General features: G+C 52.7%; 1 protein-coding gene across 1 annotated transcript in view; it reads right to left on the bottom strand.

The window, feature by feature from the left end:
• The window catches only part of DNAH1 (dynein axonemal heavy chain 1), a 68449-nt gene extending 56863 nt beyond the window's left edge, over positions 1-11586 (bottom strand). The window contains exons 1-7 of the mRNA XM_036333806.1: positions 11341-11586; positions 10302-10374; positions 8001-8175; positions 7431-7587; positions 6393-6525; positions 3436-3597; positions 2642-2894 (exon numbers count right to left, since the gene is read on the bottom strand). Of these exons, the coding sequence (XP_036189699.1) occupies positions 2642-2894; positions 3436-3597; positions 6393-6525; positions 7431-7587; positions 8001-8175; positions 10302-10374; positions 11341-11586 (1199 nt within the window). The remainder of the gene's footprint in view (positions 1-2641; positions 2895-3435; positions 3598-6392; positions 6526-7430; positions 7588-8000; positions 8176-10301; positions 10375-11340) is intronic.
• Positions 11587-18096: the final 6510 nt, after the last annotated feature.

The following is an 18096-nucleotide window of genomic DNA, read 5'->3' on the forward strand; positions in this document are numbered from 1 at the left end:
GAAATGATAGGGGAAACATCCGGAAAAAGGACTAATATGCTTAATATATTTAATTGTAGATTTAAGACTAAAACAAAGATACAGATGAGAGTGAAAAAATATGTTAAAATATTCAGTAGAAAAAAGCAACTAAAAATGGAAGGAGAAAGTAGAATGAGATTGAGGATTGTTGCATAGGAAACAGAAGAGAGTTAGAAATACTGTTAAAAGCTGACAAACTGGATGTTATAAGGTTAAGTAGGAAAGCAGGGGATTACAGGCATTATAAAGAGGAGAAGTACAAAAGAATTCACTAAAATGAAGGTACAAACCTACCTAAATACCAAAATGAATTTTAAAAGTAAAAGAACAAAGAAAATGCATCATGTAGAGAAACATAGCATCTATAATAATAAAAGCATTATATGCTAATTAGATCAGACTTCCTTCTGGACATCCTTCCAGATGACCTTCTGGATGAAGCCGAGTCTGCGAGGGAAGCCCAGTTCCCGGGTGCCAGAGGGAAGCTGGTGCCAGCAGATGGGGGAAGGAAGGCCTACTCTTGCACGAATTTTGTGCATCGGGTCTCTAGTAATAACTATAATATTAAATAATACGACATAATTGAGATTAAACATATCAGCTCTATCACTTATTACAAGAAAAAGATTTTTATTTTGACTCACAAAGACCCAATATATTGATAACAAGACCTATCTAAAACAGAAAGGCTAAAAATAGTGGGATGGACAAAGATGCATCAGGGAGATGGAAACAACAAAAAAAGCCAGATTATAATTCTGATATCAAACAAAGTAAAATTCAAGTTTAAAAGTATTAGACCTGACAAAGGACACTTTTTAATGCTAAAAGCTGCAATTCATTGTGCTGGGCTGCATATCTGGCGCTTCGGCCAGACGGGGCGCGCTGTGCTTTCTGTTCCTAGAACACATAGATAGGAAGGTAGTCACTGTACTGATACTGTACTGTGTCGGGAACAAATTGTGTAAACAATGGCTTTATAACTAACTTTGTGGGTTTTGCAAATAAAAACGCTGTAACTCCTCTAGTCGCTGGCCAGCTTAATAAAGGCTCCTAAATTTTGATCTGAGTCCCTGGTGGTCGTCTCTGCGGGTCGCCCCATTACATTCACAATGATGATATAACATTTTCTCTCAGTGGACAAAAGTAAGTGAAGATATAGAAGACATAAATAACATAGTGATAAGGTAGATTTTATGGAATATATATTATGTATAAAATGTATATTATATATAGATATATTATATATTTTTATAAATATATATTATGCATATTATATATAATATATATTATTAGAGTATAATACATCCTCATAATTGATATATTTTATATCTTAATACTAGAACTATGCCCCTTCCCAAGTGCTAATGGAATATTCACAAAAATTGATTATAAATTTATATTAGGTCACAAAGAAAACATCAGCAAGTTTATATAATAAAAATACTGTAACCCTAGTTGATTTGGCTCAGTGGATAGAGCATTGGCCTGCGGACTGAAGGGTCCTGGGGTTCCATTCTGGTCAAGAGCACGTGCCTGGGTTATGGGCTTGATCCCCAGTGGGGGGCATGCAGGAGGCAGCTGATCAATGATTCTCTCTCATCATTGATGTTTCTATCTCTCTCTCCTTCTCCCTTCTTCTCTGAAATCAAAAAAAAAGAAATAAAAAATAAAAAGAAATGATTTCCCAGTATCAATGAGCACATCTAATGCCCAGATCTTGGCTTTTAAATACCATTGCCCACTAAAAGGAACCAGGGCTCCTTGGAGAAATAGCTGATTTCGGGGCTAGGTCTGGGAAAGTACAAGATGAGTCCAGAACTTCTCGCTGTGCCAGAAAGTAAAAACATGCTAAAAAACAATAGGAACATATCAGAAGGACACTGGAATCACCTGGAGGAGGCTCCCACTGGCCAAATCTGGGACAATTTAAGCATCAAAATTAAAAAAAAATGGTAGTAATAGATTATAACCCTTTGAATAAAATAGGAACCTATGAGTCCACCCTATATAATAAAAGGGTAATATGCAAATTGTCCCCTCGACTGGGAGTTCTACCGGAGTTCGACCAGGGGGTGGGGCCAGCCCACCAACTGCCCAGGGCCCCTCCCCCTGACCCGCCCAGCCCTATCGGCCCTGATGGGTGCTGGTCAGCTGGACCCCACCTGTGCATGAATTTGTGCACTGGGCCTCTAGTACCGATAATAAGAGATCTGGAAATGAATAAGAAATTATTGGGGCCCAAGAAGTCCATAGTGCCCTAGCCAGTTTGGCTCACTGGATAGAGTGTTGGTTTGTGGACCGAAGGGTCCCAGGTTTGATTCTGGTCAAGGGCACATGCCCAGGTTGTGGGCTCAATCCTTAGGAGGGAGTGTGCAGATGGCAGCCAATCAATGATTCTCTCTCATCATTGATGTTTCTATCTCTCTCTCCCTTCCTCTATGAAATCAATATTTTAAAAAATTTATATATATAAAGAAGTCCATAGTGCAGTGGGCGAGATAGCCTTAAACAGGTAAAAATGGAGGGAGCACTACCCCTGGGCAGCACTAGGTCCCACAGGAAGGATTCCCGGAGGTGGCCATGTTTGGGCTTGGGGAAAGGTCTGGCGGGGACTCACGTGGGCCCTTTGCGCATCCGGGGCGTGCTCATGGCCCACTGCTTGATCTTGCTCATGCTCTGCTCGTTGAGGAGCTGCTGGCCCTCGGCGGGCATGCAGTCCACATAGAGATTGTACAGCAGCAGCGCCTCCGTGTTCTTGCGTAGGGCGTTGGCCTGGACCACACGCTGCGTAAACACGCGCGGGTCCTCAGCACAGAAGAGAAGCTGGATCCGTGGCACCCAGTATTGGCAGTTCATGAGGGGTGGCCTTCCTGAGGCCGGCGGGGGGAGAGAGAATACTCCATCGGATGTCTGGGCTGGACACCAGGTGGCAGCCTGGCTCCGTGGCTGCTGCATGGTAGCCCCCAGCAGGTGGTTCCCTTTTCTGACCCCCATCACATCTGTGAAATGGGTCTGATGACACTCCCTGCCCTGCCCACCTCTCAGCTTGTCTGGGATGGATGTGAAAGTGCTTTGCAAACTGTAAAGAGCTTTGCACAAACAAGGAACTATACAGGGGTGGCTGTTTACGTGGCCATTCCTTGATGCCACACCAGGGCAGACATCACCAATTGAGGGCCTCGGGCTCCTTCTCAGCATCATGCGGAAGGTGGCACATATTAAATAATGGCCATTTGCCCTTCCTGGGGTCTCTGAGTGATGGGCCCCCTGATGTCACAGCCACAGGACAAACAGAGCAAGGGAGAATTCCAACCTGAGCTGGCTGTGCCCTAGGTGGGGGTTGGTTTCAGTCACGGGCCAGGCCCAACCTGAGCTGGGGGTCCGCCTGGATCAGGGTCAGGAAGCTTGTACCTTCAGCAGTGACCCCTCCGTTCAGGATGGGCTGCCCCATCTCATCTCGCACCAAGCCATTCTCGTTTGTCTTGTGCACCAGGTACAGCTTCTTCTCCTTGTCGTAGTCCAGGACACCAACACTGCACCATACGTACTTCAGCTCCCGACTTTTGGGGTCCTCTGAAATAGGATGGGAACCCACCAGTGTTCCCTGCACAGGGTGAGCAGGGGCCTCTGAGTGTGAGCAGCAGGGGCTGGGAACGGGTCTCAGAGGTCACTATCTGGCCTCACTCCCACCAGGAAAACCCCCTCTGGCCCCAGCAGAGCGGGGGCCTTGCTTCCTCCCAGCTGAGCTGGACTCTGTAGAACCCAGGGCAGCAGAAGAGCCAGATGGAGCAGGCCTCTCAGCCTGTGCTCAGCATGTCCCCAAAGGGGCAGAGAGAGAGAGAGATGGGCTAGCAGGACCGGGAGAGGAAGCAGGAAAGCCCCAAGCAACAGACCTATTGAGGATCTGGTTGTAAAGGTCATCATGTCTGAGCTGGACCCCTTTAAACAGACCAAGTCCAGGGTAACTTATGCCCTTCCCATAGGCTTAGAGGAAGGGCAAGTGACCTGCACCCTCCCCATAGGCTTCCTGTGGCAGCTGAGCTCGAGCCCCTCATATCAGGACAGCCTAAGGCAGAGTAGAAGGCTGCTGCCCGGGTCATGCCCTCGGGGCCTGTAGGGTCTGGGTGAGCCTCCCTCCACTCTCCAGGCGGAAAGCCTGCTTCTCCAGCTCCCCTCCTGCCACTGTACCCCACACCTTTCTCTCTTGGATGTCTGCCCATTCCTGAGACTTTGAAGCTTGCTCCTGCCTTTGCATTGGGCTGTGCCCTCTGCCGGCAGTCTTCACTCAAGTTACCTTATTGCTGGTTTGTTCCCTGCTCAAGTGGTTTCTCCCTGGAAGAAGCCTCTCTGCCTAAAATAGCACCGTTGCCCCAGGCGCTCTCGGAGAGCTTCAGTCATACAGTGCAGCAGCCTCCTGGTGCTGGTCAGCCTCCTTACACTAGCATCTGCGCCCCAAGGGCAGGAGTGAGGGCGTCCCAGCTGGATTACAGCTGCATCCCTATACCTAGAATGGAATCTGGTACGTATAGCAGGTGCTCAATAACCTTTCATAGAAGTTAAGACAAACATGGCACGGAGCCAGGCAGAGAAGGCCTCAATACATAGTGGCTTAAAACAAATGTGGGCAATACAGAGTGGACTGAGGAAGGAAGGGCTGGAATTCCCAGGAAACACTGCCTGAGGGTTGATGCTGGATAGATGAGTACAGTTGCTGTGGAATATCTCACCGGCTCTGGTTCTGTTTGTGTTTTTTAAATATGTTTTTATTTAGAGAGAGAGGAGGGGAGAGATAGAAACATCGATGAGGAAGAAATACTGATTGGCTGCCTCCTGCACACCCTCGGGGATTGAGCCCGAAACCCTGGCGTGTGCCCTGACCAGGACTCACACTGGGGATCTCCTGATTCACAGGTCAACGATCAACCACTGGGCCACACCAGCCCGGCTTTGGCCTATTTTTGTTTTCTCTTCCCTTCTTCGTCAGTTTTCTTTTTGAAAATGCTGACCTTGTCTTGGCTCAACTCAGAGGAATAGACAGCACAAGCAGCCCCCACCGAAAACGAGAGCTCTGGCAGAGATGCTCCCTGCCAGCCCTCCTCCTGCTCAAGGCCAGGGCCCACGAGAGGCAAGAGCAGAAGCACTCCGGGAGGCTGCTACTTGGTGCATTTAAGGTTAATGCAGCCCCAAACCTTCTGGTTTTATCACCAGGAATTGGTGATCTGGGAACAATTGAGTTAAATTATTTTTGTAATTAAGTAAAAAATAAAGGGAACATTCTAGGCTTCTTGTCTAGTTCAGAGAAATTGATTCCAGCATTAACCTGATTTTAAATTGAGACATAAAGTTAACAGCATGCTCAACAGACTCACTGAGGGCCCCCTGGACACTGAGCAGCCTGAAAACCAACACGGCTCTTGCACTCCTACCTGCACCTGGCCCCTCCTTGTTCCGTGGTGGCGGGTCCACCCACTGGCAGGAAGCAGAGTGACCCTCAGCCTCGCCCAGGCGCATGGCCACCTCCACATGACCCAGAGCTTCCTAGGATGTCTGCACAGAGCCAGGCACACAGGCCAGGGTGGTGGCCGAGGAAGCTTACCCTGGCACTGTTCCCCACAGCAGCCGACTGGAGAGAGCCTCCTGGCCCCCAGGGCAGACCCAGCTCCAAAGGACGTGCCAACACAGACAAGGCCGAGCAAACCTGGGCATCAGTATGGGTGTGTGTGTGGGGGGGTGTGATAGTGGTTGCAAGTGGGTAACGGTAGGAGTGTGTGTGTGTGTGTGTGTGTGTGTGTGTGTGTGTGTGAGAGAGAGAGAGAGAGTTTGGTAAAAATGTGCATGAGTGCGACTGCATGTTTGTGAGTGGAATGGTGCGTGGGATAGCATGCTTGTGAAAGTGTGTGATTGTGTCTCTGAGTGTTTGCAAGCGTGTGAGTGTGTGTGACAGTGTGTGTATTTTCCATGTCGAGGTGAAGGCTGAGAGGCCACAATTTGAGCTGGAGCAATGGTGAGTTCTGGGTGGTGGGATGAAAGGGTTCAAACTGTGCCCCTATTCACATTTGAACATCTCTAACAGACATGTATATTTTTTATTACCTATAAGTCAAAGTTGTTTTGTTTTTAACTCTAGACACCAGCCAGCAGTCCCTTCCCCAGCCCTCCCACTAATGTCATCCCTGGTCCCTGCATTTCTGACCTTTGTGTAGCTATCCCCTTGGCCTGTATGCCTGCTGGGAGGTCTTAAAAGGGGGAGCCCTCACCTCCCAGGGCTGCCAGGCCCCAGGGCAGCCCAGGGACCCATAGCAGGGATACTGCTGGGACAGGAGGGTACAATCCAGGATCCTGCCCCCTCCTAGGCTGGCCCTGCTCACCATGCCCCAGGACGTCATCGGTGGGCAGGAGGGCTTTTCCTGGGACTGGTCTCCTGACCTGAGACCCTGGCTCCAAGCCCATGTTGATCCATTCGCTGGGAGTCCGGCAGTCAAACTCCTCATTGTCGAACACCTGGAAGAAAGCAGCAGATGTCAGAAGGCAGCTCAACTCACTGGGGCCCGAGTGGCTGGGCAGGCAGAGGATGGGGTACCTACACAGGCTCCTCCAGATGTAGGTGCTGCAGATTGGGGACCAGAGAGCTGAGCACCTCCTCTGCTGTTCACAGGGGCCTATGAGTTCTGTTTCTATGGAACCCTGGATCCTTGTCAAGCTAAACCATCCTGAGGTTCAGGCAGAGGGGTACCTGGGGACTCACAGGGGGATAGGGGCTCTTCTTCCTACTGCCCAGGGTCATCTAGCTCAGGTCCGAGGCAAGAGGTGGCCCTTGATTTTCCTGAGCACCCCACCCAGACTTGGGAATGATGGAGAGTCAGGGTTGACGGGAGGCCACCTTAGCAGGGCCATGTGCAACTGGATTCAGCTCTGCCTCCCCATGAGAGACTCAGGGTCAGGGAGAGGAAGGATGGGGAGGCAGGTGAAAGCCAGAGCAGGTTACCTTCCCTCTTTCTCTCCCTGGACTCAGTTTCCCCATCAGTACCCCAAAGGGGCTGCAATGACGCCCTCCTCCACTCCATCTCCCCATCTCAGTGAGCCTAGAAAGTGTGAGGGAGGCCTGTACATATTCCACAGTCCAGCTGGGCTGCTTCTTGGTGCCTGTGGGGGGCGGGGGCAGGAGCAGGCCTAGATGCTGCCTAGGCTCCCAGGGAAGAAGTGGAGAATCAGCACCCCATGAGTCCTCGGGCCCCCTCTGTCCCAGCCTGGGATGCTTGAGACCCTTAGGGGACTCCAATGATGCAGTTGCCCTGTTTGATGAGAACTTGCGATTGCCATGGGGTCCCCTTTCTGGTTTGACCCCTCAACTGAGGTCCTGCACCCCAACCCCCTGACCACCAGCCCTCCGTGGAAGTTGGGCTCACCTTCAGCGGGAGATAAATGGGGAAGAGCGGGTCATTGCCCTGCTCGATGGTCTGGGGGTGGTAGGGGTCTGGGTGCCTGGGCATGAGCTTGTTGGAGTCGATGCCCTCATTGGCCAGCAACTGCGCAATGTCCAGGCTCAGGTACAGTCGCTTCCGCCTGGCAGAGGAAGACAAGGGAAATCTCATGATGGCTTGTGTGAACAAAATGGGTGTCAGCAAAAGCCCACAGGATCGAGGTGGCAGGGATGCGGCCGAGGGACCCTTTAGGGCCCTTTGCCCCTCTGAGGCTCATCAGGAAGCAGTGTAAGGACTGGAGCTGGTGTACTGGGCTCCAACTGCCCTTCTGTCCTGCCTGCAGTTCTACCACATTCACCCAGACGTCACCCTCCCTGATTCCACAGCAAGGAAGGCACTTTGTTCCTATAAAAAGACCAAAGGCCTAGAGGCTTTGATGTGAAAACTTGTACCCAGACTCATTTTAGTGACCTCTGCGGGAAGGGTCACTGAATTGCCCGCTGTCCCCCACCCCAAGTTGTGGGGACAGGCCCTCCCACAGCCCACCAGCCATACCTCTCAATCTCAATCTTGCGGGGGCACTGGCCTGGCAGCACCAGGAAGGGCACCTGCACCTTGGGCTCATAGGCCTGCAGCGGGAAGTCGGCCTGGGTGAGCAACTGGGTGGTGGCGCCGATGCGCTCCTCCTTCAGGCGCTCCTCGAAGTCATCAGGAAACTCAAAGGTTCTGACTGCAGGTGGAGGAGGGGCAGGAGCTGCAGAGACTCAGGCTGGGGCTCAAACCACGCGCCCCCCCCCCCCCAACACAAAGCACGAGGCAGGCATGAGGCATACACACACTTTGGGACGTGCTGTGCATGTTAGCCTCTGGCCGGGCAGTGGTGGGAGAAGCCAGATGTGGTGCCAGGCACCCAAGGGAGTGCAAGCCTGAGGGACGAAGCCTCCTGAAGGTCTGCTTGGTCCCGCTCTCCTTGCCCAGAGCTGGCATGCTCCAGCTTTCCCCTCCACGCCACCCACAACCCCAGCACCAGTGGCTCAAGCCAGATGCTGAACCAAACCTCCGGTGAGAACGACAACCAGATAGGAAGGCAAAATGGTAGCTCCCTGCACATTCGGGATGGGTTCCTGCTATCCCTACCCTAGAGCTGCGCCCCATCTCTCCCCCAGAGGGTATCAGTCTGAAATCCATCCACTCCCTGGGACCATTTTAAACTCAGGGCAACCTGGTGGCCACAGAGCAGAGGCACCACCACCTGCGCCCTGGGGACCTTCAAGTCACACCATGGACACCTCTCCTTAGAACCCAGGCCAGACAGAGGCGTTTGTGCCAGGTCTGGGGGGGGCGGGGCTGGTGGACAGAGACCCATCGGTAGGGTGACCATTCACCTTGCCTGGGGCTGAGGTGTTGCTCAGGGTTTGGGCTGTTAGTGCAAAGTTCCAGGAAAACCGAGACCATGGAGCTGGGAAATGAGGCGTGGGAAGGTGCTTCAGGAGAGGAGCCACCTTCCCCAGGGGCTGGAGGGGCTCAGGACAGCTCAGTGATGGTCCCCCTCCATCCCCTGGGGGCCCTCTGACCCCTCCTTGAGCCTCACCCTCTCTCTGGGGCCCCACAGAAGCCTCCAGAGGCTAAGCTGAAGCCCATTCTTTCACCAGAGCTGCCATGTGCTCAGGGGAACCTCACAGCACAAGGTCTGGCCAAGAAGGCAGTTTTCAGACCCCTGGTCACCTGCTCTTGAGCCTGTGGGTCCATGACACCACTCCACTCCCAGAACATGGGCTCCTGGGTCTATCCTGAGTCTCAGGGCCAAGAAGGAGCCAGGGGAGGAAGCAAAGCCTGGCCTCTGGCCCCTGCTGCCTCGACGAGCCTGCTGGCAGCAGAGTGGATGTCTGCTGCTGGCTGCCCAGAACCCTGACTGCCAACACCCGGTGGCATTTCAGCAGAGCTGCTGACCACCCCACCCTACCCACCTTGGATGGTGGCAGCACCATCCCAGCACCCCCACAGCTCTTACATCTGTGGTTTGTAACCATTTTCTGGGCCACATATACTTGTGAGACTGTTGAACACAACAGGCTGGATTCTCAGATCACAGAATGCACATTCATGTGATGTTTCTCTGCCACTCTGGGGGGTCCATAGACGCCATGAGACCCGTGGGCCCTGGCAGGATTCATCTGGTTAGTGCCAACAAAGAGCCAGGCCTCTGCTGGGCTTGGAGAGCAGGGCAGACAGCTAGGACCCTGGGACATCTGTGCCTCATCAAAGGGGTGTCCTGTCTGCCAGCAAGTGGGAGGGCCCCACCTAACTCCTCACCACCACTCAGGGCCCCACCCTGCTCGCTGCCTCTCCTGGGGCCACCCTATTCTTCCCTCCAGCACTGGGACTGCCCCACTTCCTGCAGACCTGTCCCGGTCCTAACAAGACTCATCACGGACACAGGACAGAGTCCTCATGTCCTCTTTCAGCAAACAGCCCCTGCTCACCTTCCCGTACCAGGCTCTGTTCGAGGTGCTGAGGCCCTAGCGGGGAACAGCACACACACAGTCCTGGCCTTCTCCAAGCCCCGTCCCGGGGGAAGCAGACAAGGTACATGTAAATGCCCTACCATCCCCAGCTGGGAGGAGGGAGCGGGTGCCCTGGCCCTCAGCACCCCACGCTCTCCACGCGGTACCCTTGTCACAGCTCTGAGAGAGTGTGATAAAGCAGCTGTGGCTCACTCAGCACTCAGGTCAGCGAGCAGGGCCCTTGCCAAGCACCTCATCCCTTGTTATCCCCATTTTACATTAGAGGAAACTGAGACCTTCAGCCAGGGTCTCCCTGGGGCTAGAATCCCACCCAGCCCTCCAGGGCACTGACCTTTTGGGGTGAACTTGTCAAGGTCGGCCTGCCGTAAGAGGTTCTGGTTCATGGGAGGGCCACAGCATACTTCCTAGAAGCAAACCGCAGAACCCCAAGGGGGCATAAACATCCCGGGGACAGATAGGACCTGGGAGGGACCCCAAGGCCAGGTGTCTTCCTGGAGTCCAGTGGGGAGCACCACAGGGGCCTGGGGGTCGGGCAGAACCAGAGAGTTTGTACAATTCCCCATTCGCGGCTGCAGTGGGCCCTACCCCTTCTGGTCTGGCACTCCTCCCTCTGAGAGCACTCCTGGTGTAGGTCCTGGAACTGAGCCGCAAGGCAGAGGTGCTGCAAGGCCAGCAGGGGTCTCTGGTGGACCTCCCATCTCCAGGCAGAGTGGCTATCCGTGGGTCCTTGTCCTATCTCTCTTAGCCCCTCCCCTGCTTAAAACCTTCCTAACACTGTCTGGTGCCTAAAGGGCTCAGTGAACCCCCTCTCTGTCCTCTCCCTGCCCCAAGCCTCTATCTCTTCTCTCACAGTGTACTTTCCTCCACATGGGCTATGAGCTCTGTCAGGGACCCCAAGTCTTTGTACTTTCTGTGCCTTCTGCCTGGGAACTGCCCCTCCCCCCACCAGACACCATCTTACCTCTTAGATCTCAGCAGTATGTAACCTCTTCCAAGGACCCCTCCCAAACCAAAGCCATTGCCCCATGACAATAGAGACATTATCTCTCATCTGCACTGTATCCAGTGCTCAGTCCAGGGCCTGTCACACAGCAGGTACTCAGTGATGAATTGTTGGATGAGTGAACAGATAGATAGATGGACAGATGGATAGCCAGGAGGACGGAAGGAAGGGTGGATGAGTGGGTGGGTGGATGAATAGACAAATTAATAGATGGATGGGTAGATAGGTGGATGGATAAGTGAACAAATGAACTGATGGGTGGGTGGATGGGTGGATGGGTAGATGGAAGGAAGGAAAGAAGGATGGGCAGAAAAATGGAACCCACAAGGAGGGCTCAGGCTTGGTAGGAAATGGCTGCCACACTTACCCCAAGTTTATCCAAGGATCCAGGGCTGAGGACGTCAGAGTAGAATCCACGCTGCTTCATCAGTGGGTACTGCTTATCAGTGCTTGTCAGGGGCAATTTCTGGAGCTGCTCCAAATCGGGGAGTGTGGGTGGGACTACAGGCCAGGGTGAGCCTGGGGGCTCAGAGCTTGGAGGCTCCTCCAACCCAGAATCTGGTCCCACAGCAGTCTTTCTCAGTTTATGCCCTAGGTTGGTAGGAGCCTTCATCACAGAGTACTTTGGGGGCTCCACAGTTCTTCTGCATTTCTGAGCGCTACTTCCTGGGCATAAGCTTTCTCTCTTATCCCGTTCCATGCTGTTTCTCGGGGCAATGTCCCAGCCAGAGCTCCTAGGAGAAGATACTGGCATCACTTGCCAGCCTCTGCTCAGTCCCCAGGGACACCATCAACCAGAATGCCTTGTTGGCCACCCAACACAGTCCCAGCCTTCCAGTCATGGATAACAGAAGAGGAAGCACAGAGGAGGGCAAGAGGTCTGCCTAGTCTGGACAGGCACACAGAGCAGGCAGGGTCCCATCAGGAGACGGGGCCTTCCTGCATGCTGCCTGTGAGAAATGAGCCCCCAGAGTCAGGGCTGAGTGAAGAGAGTCTGGGACGCTCTGCAAATGCCCCCACCCCGATGCACCCTCCTACTCACCCCTCTCCCCATGTCAGAGAGCTAGGCCTGGCTTCTCACAAGGGGAGACAGAGGGCGGCCCAGAGCTCACTCACTCAAAGAAGGGCCCTGTTTGGTTTCCCCTAAAATGACTCACCCACCGGCAGCCCTGGTGCCCTCAGTCCGGCTCTGCTGGATGCCCTGCCTCTCCCTGTGTGGGAACGGGGCCATGCCCTGCCTCCCCCACCCATGCCTACCCTCCCAACCGTACCCCAGGATCCAGAAAACAAAGTGGCCTCCACAGAGGGACACGATTCTCCACCGCCCACAGATCCCACTGCCAGAAACTTCGCTCAGGGTCAGCCAGTTTAGGAAACATACACCCCCCCTGCCCAAGCTCCCCAAAGGGAGCAGCAGATGTGCCACTGGGTTGCACGATCAACCACCAACCTAAGGTCAAGGGGTGAGCAGAATTTTCATTGTTGGGTGAGCAAGCCCTTGACCACATCGAAATGCACCACAGAGTGAACTCCTTGGTCAGGGGAGCATTATAAGAAACTGGACAAAGGTATGGGAGAGAAGAGGTTTCCCTATAATGCCCATGCAAAAATTAAAATGAATGCGTTTACAATGATCGCAAAAATGTCAATTAAAAAAGTGGAACATCCTAACAAAAGGACATAAGGGCCTGGTCCAAGTTACACCCTCTCCCCCTCCCCCATTCCATTTCCCACCCTATGTGTGCTGGGAGGAGGCAGCTGGGAATTTGCAATACAGGCCACGCTTTTGGCTAGGTGTTCTATGCTCCGTCGTCTGTTGGGACTGGCTCATGCAGGCCTCCTGTTGGATCATGCAGGGGAATCTTGCCTGGACTGACCTGAAAGGCAGGTAGGCAGTCGGGGGCATCTGGTGCAAGCTCCCCACCCATGCTGAAGCAGCCCGCAGTTGCTGAGTCCATTCTAAGAAGGGGATGGTGAGCTGGCAAGACAACTTGAGGGACTGCGAAGGGCAGATGGAGCTCTGGCAGGAAGTCCCAGACTCAGCCCCAAGGCTGACCAGCTTCTATCCAGTTAAGCCGGGAGTTACCAGAGCTCTGCTCCCTGAATCCCCTCCTGGTGGCCAGCTGCCTCCCAGAGCAGGTGCTGAAAACAATGCTAAGTCTGGTCCACCTGTCTAACAGTCACCAGGGTGCTCTTCCTAGAACAGTGATGGCGAACCTATGACATTTAACAAAGAAAAATCAACCAAAAAAATGAGTTCGCGTGTCAGAGGTGACACACGAACTCATTTTTTTGGTTGATTTTTCTTTGTTAAATGGCATTTAAATATATAAAATAAATATCAAAAATATAAATCTTTGTTTTACTATGGTTGCAAATATCAAAAATTTCTATATGTGACATGGCACCAGAGTTAAGTTAGGGTTTTTCAAAATGCTGGCACGCCGAGCTCAAAAGGTTCACCATCACTGTCCTAGAGCATCCGAAGGACAGAGGTCCCACTGGCGATCAGCCCCATCACAGCTGCAAGCCTACAGATGGCTGTCTCATCCTCGAACAGAATCGACACATAGAGCAGACCTTGGAGAGGCCAAGGTCCCAGTTCCACCAGAAAGCATTCCATTCCCTGGCTTCACCAGCTCCCAAATAGGCTAGAATGTGCTCGGCTGCTTCACTGCTATATTACAAGGACTGATGGAGAGAGATGCAGAAATGCCCAGGAAACCAGGGTTGCTGAGAGCAAACGGAGTCTGTGATTGGGGGGTTTGCTGCCTCTGCGAGCCATTTCCCGCTGAACAGGTTGACAGTGGGAGCACGCATCCAGGCATGTCCCAATAAGGAAGATGGAAGAGTGAGCTGCAAACCTGGAGTCCTGTTTCCTCTCTGTCAACCCTTCACAAGGATCAATAGCTCCCTTCCAGTCCCACCCACCCCAGCTCTGGGCACTTGTACATTGCCAGTGTGCACAGGGCCTGTGACAGACAGACAGACCTCTCTCTTCTGTCACAGCCCATGGGTGATGGCAGCTGCTGCATGGGAATGAGTGTGGCTGGCAAGAGGGAGAGTACATGGCTCCCAGCAAGACCTCTGCTGAGCACTCTCCTTCATTTGTGCGAGGGAACTGGCCAGTAAGATGCCAGTGTTGGGGATGATGAATGCTCTTAAGGGGTCTAAATGTAGTTCATGTGTCATCTCTTTAAACCTCTGAGGTGGGACCTGAGACTACCTTCATTTCTCAGAGGTGGGAAAAACAAGGATCAGAGAGGTTAAGTGACCTATGCAAGGTCACACAGCCAGCAAGAAGCATAGTTAGAATTCGAATCCAATTTATTCTTTCTCCCCAGTCAGATCACCTGGGAGCTCTCTTGGCTTGAGCTGGAGGGAGTTTCAGGTTAGATTCACAAGCATTCAACCCCATGTGACCCAACAACCTGACAGGTACTGGGCTGAATGGACACGGATGAAAAGTGCATTTGATCTTCACAACAGGTACTATTTTTATCACCAATCCACAAACAAGGAAACTAAGGTCTAGAGAAGTCTAGAAACTTGCAAAGGACACACAGCCAAGATCTGGCAGAACCAGAATGGAAACAGATCTTCACCTCTGGCTGACCCAAACGTCCATGTCCCTAGGACCATCACCGTGGCTCTCAAACTGTGTACCAAGGAACCCCGAGGTTTTGCTAAGTGAGAACCTATGGGGAGGTGAGCCTAAGCAGGAGGGCTTCTAAGCCACCCACCCTGATTCTACAAGGACCCTGTACCTTCATGTTTCACTTACTAGAGTTCCGTGTAAGATCTCATTTGACAAATGGATCTGTGGCTTAAGGGTTTTTGGAAGTCTCTGTCCTTGTCAAGCTACCTGGCAAACAATACTGTGGGTACTAGTAACCCCCACAGGCTGGGGTTCTCTCCTTTTTAGAGCACTTACCTGATGTGACCCCCTCTGTGTTCCCACCTGTATGAGGCTGGTGGGAGTGAATATCTCCCTTATTATATGTAAACACCTGACTCGCTGGCCTGCTGAGCATGAGGGCTGCAAGCGCAGGAATTTTCTAGTAACGTTGATCTTTAGAAACTTGGTACCTACCAGGGGACTGACACAGGCTTTGCACACACAGGGTAGGTGCCTAAAGTGTTTGTGGAAGGGAGGGAGGGAGGGAGGGAGGGAAGGAGGAAGGAAGGAAGGAAGGAAGGAAGGAAGGAAGGAAGGAAGGAAGGAAGGAAGGAAGGAAGGAAGGAAGGAAGGAAGGAAGGAAGGAAGGAAATGGGGGCTGTTGATTTTTGTAACAACTTGTGAGATAGGTGCCTCAGTTCTGGGCCAATTTCTAGATGGGGACGCCAAGGACGGAGGAGACGGTGTGGTACGATCAGGAGGGCGCCTGAGTGGCTGGTGCAGGCCAGAATCTCGGCCCCTTCTCTTCTTGGGGCTTCCACAGGAGATGGGGTTGAGGGGCAGAGTCCCTCAAACCGCTCTGGTTAAACACAGGACTTATCTGCAAGGTTGTTTAAAAATGCGCCCATTTGCCCGGCCTGAGGGCCTCAGTGGTCGAGCCTCGACCTATGAACCAGGAAATCCCCAGTGTGGGGTGTGCAGAAGACAGTGGATCAATGATATTCTCTTTCATCATTGATGCCTCTCTCTCTCTCTCCTCCCCCCCTCCCTCCCTCTCCCTTCCTCTCTAAAATCAGTAAAAAAAAGTATATATTTTAAAATGCGCCACTCCTTTCCCACTTGCCAAGGCTCAGAAAGGGTCGCTCAGACTCACGGGCAGGGATGTGGACCCTGGGACGGCCGAGCGGCCTCCTTCCTGCCCACGGACCTCTGCGTCTTACTGGGGACCCCCTGCCCGCGCTCGCCCCGCCCAGCCTCCATCCCACCGACCTCCCGACCTCCCGACCTACCGGCTGCACCGCGCAACGTCGCGTCTTGCCACCGGTCTCCAGGGAGGTTGGCTGGGCCGTTGCTAAGGGCGGGACCATCGCGCTCCGTGGGGCCGGCGCTTCCGTCGGAACCTGCCCCAGTCTGCACCGGCTCCCCCCCACCCCCCCTCGGGACTTGGTTGCTCCCGCCTGGCCTCTCGGAGTTTCCCCTCGCGCCGGGCCACCTCGCAGCCAGCCGCGGGCAAGTGTCAGCCCTCCAGGGTCTCAAATTCAGGCCCTATAATCCCCTCCCCGCGCCCAGACTCTTCTACAGGGAGCGACAGTGCAGCCAAGTGCATTGGGAGAACTTGGATTGCATCCTGTTGTTGTTTTTAAAGCTGTGTAAATAATTTGGGGAGAATAATAGGGAGATTTACGAATTGGTTTGTATTTAAGCCACAGCTGCAGGACTGATGGTCAGATCGTTGCCAAAACGGTGGCTTCTGTGGCTTCTGGTTCTCATGCGGGGATGGAGGGCGGGAGGGGGGCGGTGAGAAAGGCGGCAGGGGAGGCGCTCAGAGTAACAGCTACACCCACCCAACTCCTCCTCCATCTCCCAGGGTGGGCAGTGGGTGCGCCGGCTCCCCCTCCCTAGTTTCATGCGCCCATGGCTCCAGTGACCTGGCATGGGTTCGGGCTTTTATCCTCCTTCCTTTATCCTCCCGCCTGTGCTGGATATTGATTATGTTTAATTTTCTTAGCTGTGATCGTGGTATTGCGGTTATACAGGCGACTGTCCTTGTCTTAGCTGGTGTGGACTGAAAAATTTCAGGACAAATGTCACAATGTCTGCAGCTGCGACTTCCTTTCAAATGGTTCAGCAAAACTGATATATAGGTAAGTGTAGGTAGGTCCTGGCTGGGTACTTCAGTGGGTCAGAACATCCTCCCGATATGCCAAGGTTGTGGGTTTGATCCTGGTCACGGCACATACAAGACTCAACCAATGAACGCACAAATAAATGGAATAACAAATCGTTGTTTCTCTTCCCCGCCCCCCCCCCCCCATCAATAAATAAATAAGTATAGGTAGGAGATAAATCAACAGTGGTCCAATGCTAACAATTAGGGAATCTGAAGGTTTACAGATGTCCACTCTACCAGTCTTTCGATTTTTTCTGTAAAGAAAAAGATGGGTTACGAACAAAACAAAATAAAAATTAAAATTAAAAATCACCCCACCTCAACCTAAGAAGCCTTGCCCACAGCCTTCTCAGAATTGGTCCCATTTCATAGGTGGGGAAACTGAGGCTTGGTAAGAAAGATTCCTATCAGAGGAGGGAGTAGGACCTGATGCTCATTACATAGCTGTCTTATTTTATTTGCCATCTTAGTAATGCTAGTGTGGTGCCAGGCCTGTGCTGAGCATTAAGGGTCCAGATTGGAACTGGACCCTGTCCCGACCATAAAATGCCTGTCGAGTAGCAGAGCCAGAGTGGCCAGGCGTGAGGACTCAGAGGGAGAGCACAAGCTGTGATTGGAAACAGTGAGTCAACCTTTGCACAGACTTCTGCTTCCTCTCTCCACCTACTCCTACTCCTTCCTGGCCAACTCCTTTTCATTCCTCAACACCCTTTGCTGGTGCAACCTTTTCTGAGCCCCAACCGTGGTTCTATTTGTGCTTCTTGTTGGCATTCACATGGTAGGTACTCAGTGATCATTGTGGAAGGAAGGGAAGAAGGGTGAGGGGGATTGGAAGCAAGGGTGGCCATAGCTCTTCCAGGGGATGGAGCCCCCAAAGCCCTGTTTGGGGCAGCCTGGGGTTAGACTGTGCACCCCACTTGGCCTGTGCAGAGGTACTTGCTTCCCTGCTTTTGCCTGGCATTTTCCACATTTCGTACAGCTGTCCAAAAAGCTGCAGTACCCATCTGGTTGCCAGGGCAACATCAGCCCATGGTGGGACGTCAGGGATGACAGGGGCAGAGTGCTAATCCTGAAAAGTTGCCAAGCAACACAGTGGGTTGGTGACATCACAGGAGCCATGGCTAATGGGCACATGGACAGGCGACTGCAGAGAGGGTCTACTCTCAGGAGATTCAGTTCAGAGTCACTCACCCCCTGCTATGCAATGGTCACTGTTGCATCCCTCAACTGGAAGGTGGGTTTGAGTAATGGGGACCAGGGGTGCTGTTTTTCCCAGCAGCCCTGGCAGCTCCACCTTGCACCTCTACAGGTGTGGGCAGTGGATGTGACTGCCT

This window comes from Myotis myotis, unplaced genomic scaffold (genome assembly GCF_014108235.1).
Source record: "Myotis myotis isolate mMyoMyo1 unplaced genomic scaffold, mMyoMyo1.p scaffold_m19_p_13, whole genome shotgun sequence".
Classification (NCBI taxonomy): Eukaryota; Metazoa; Chordata; class Mammalia; order Chiroptera; family Vespertilionidae; genus Myotis; species Myotis myotis.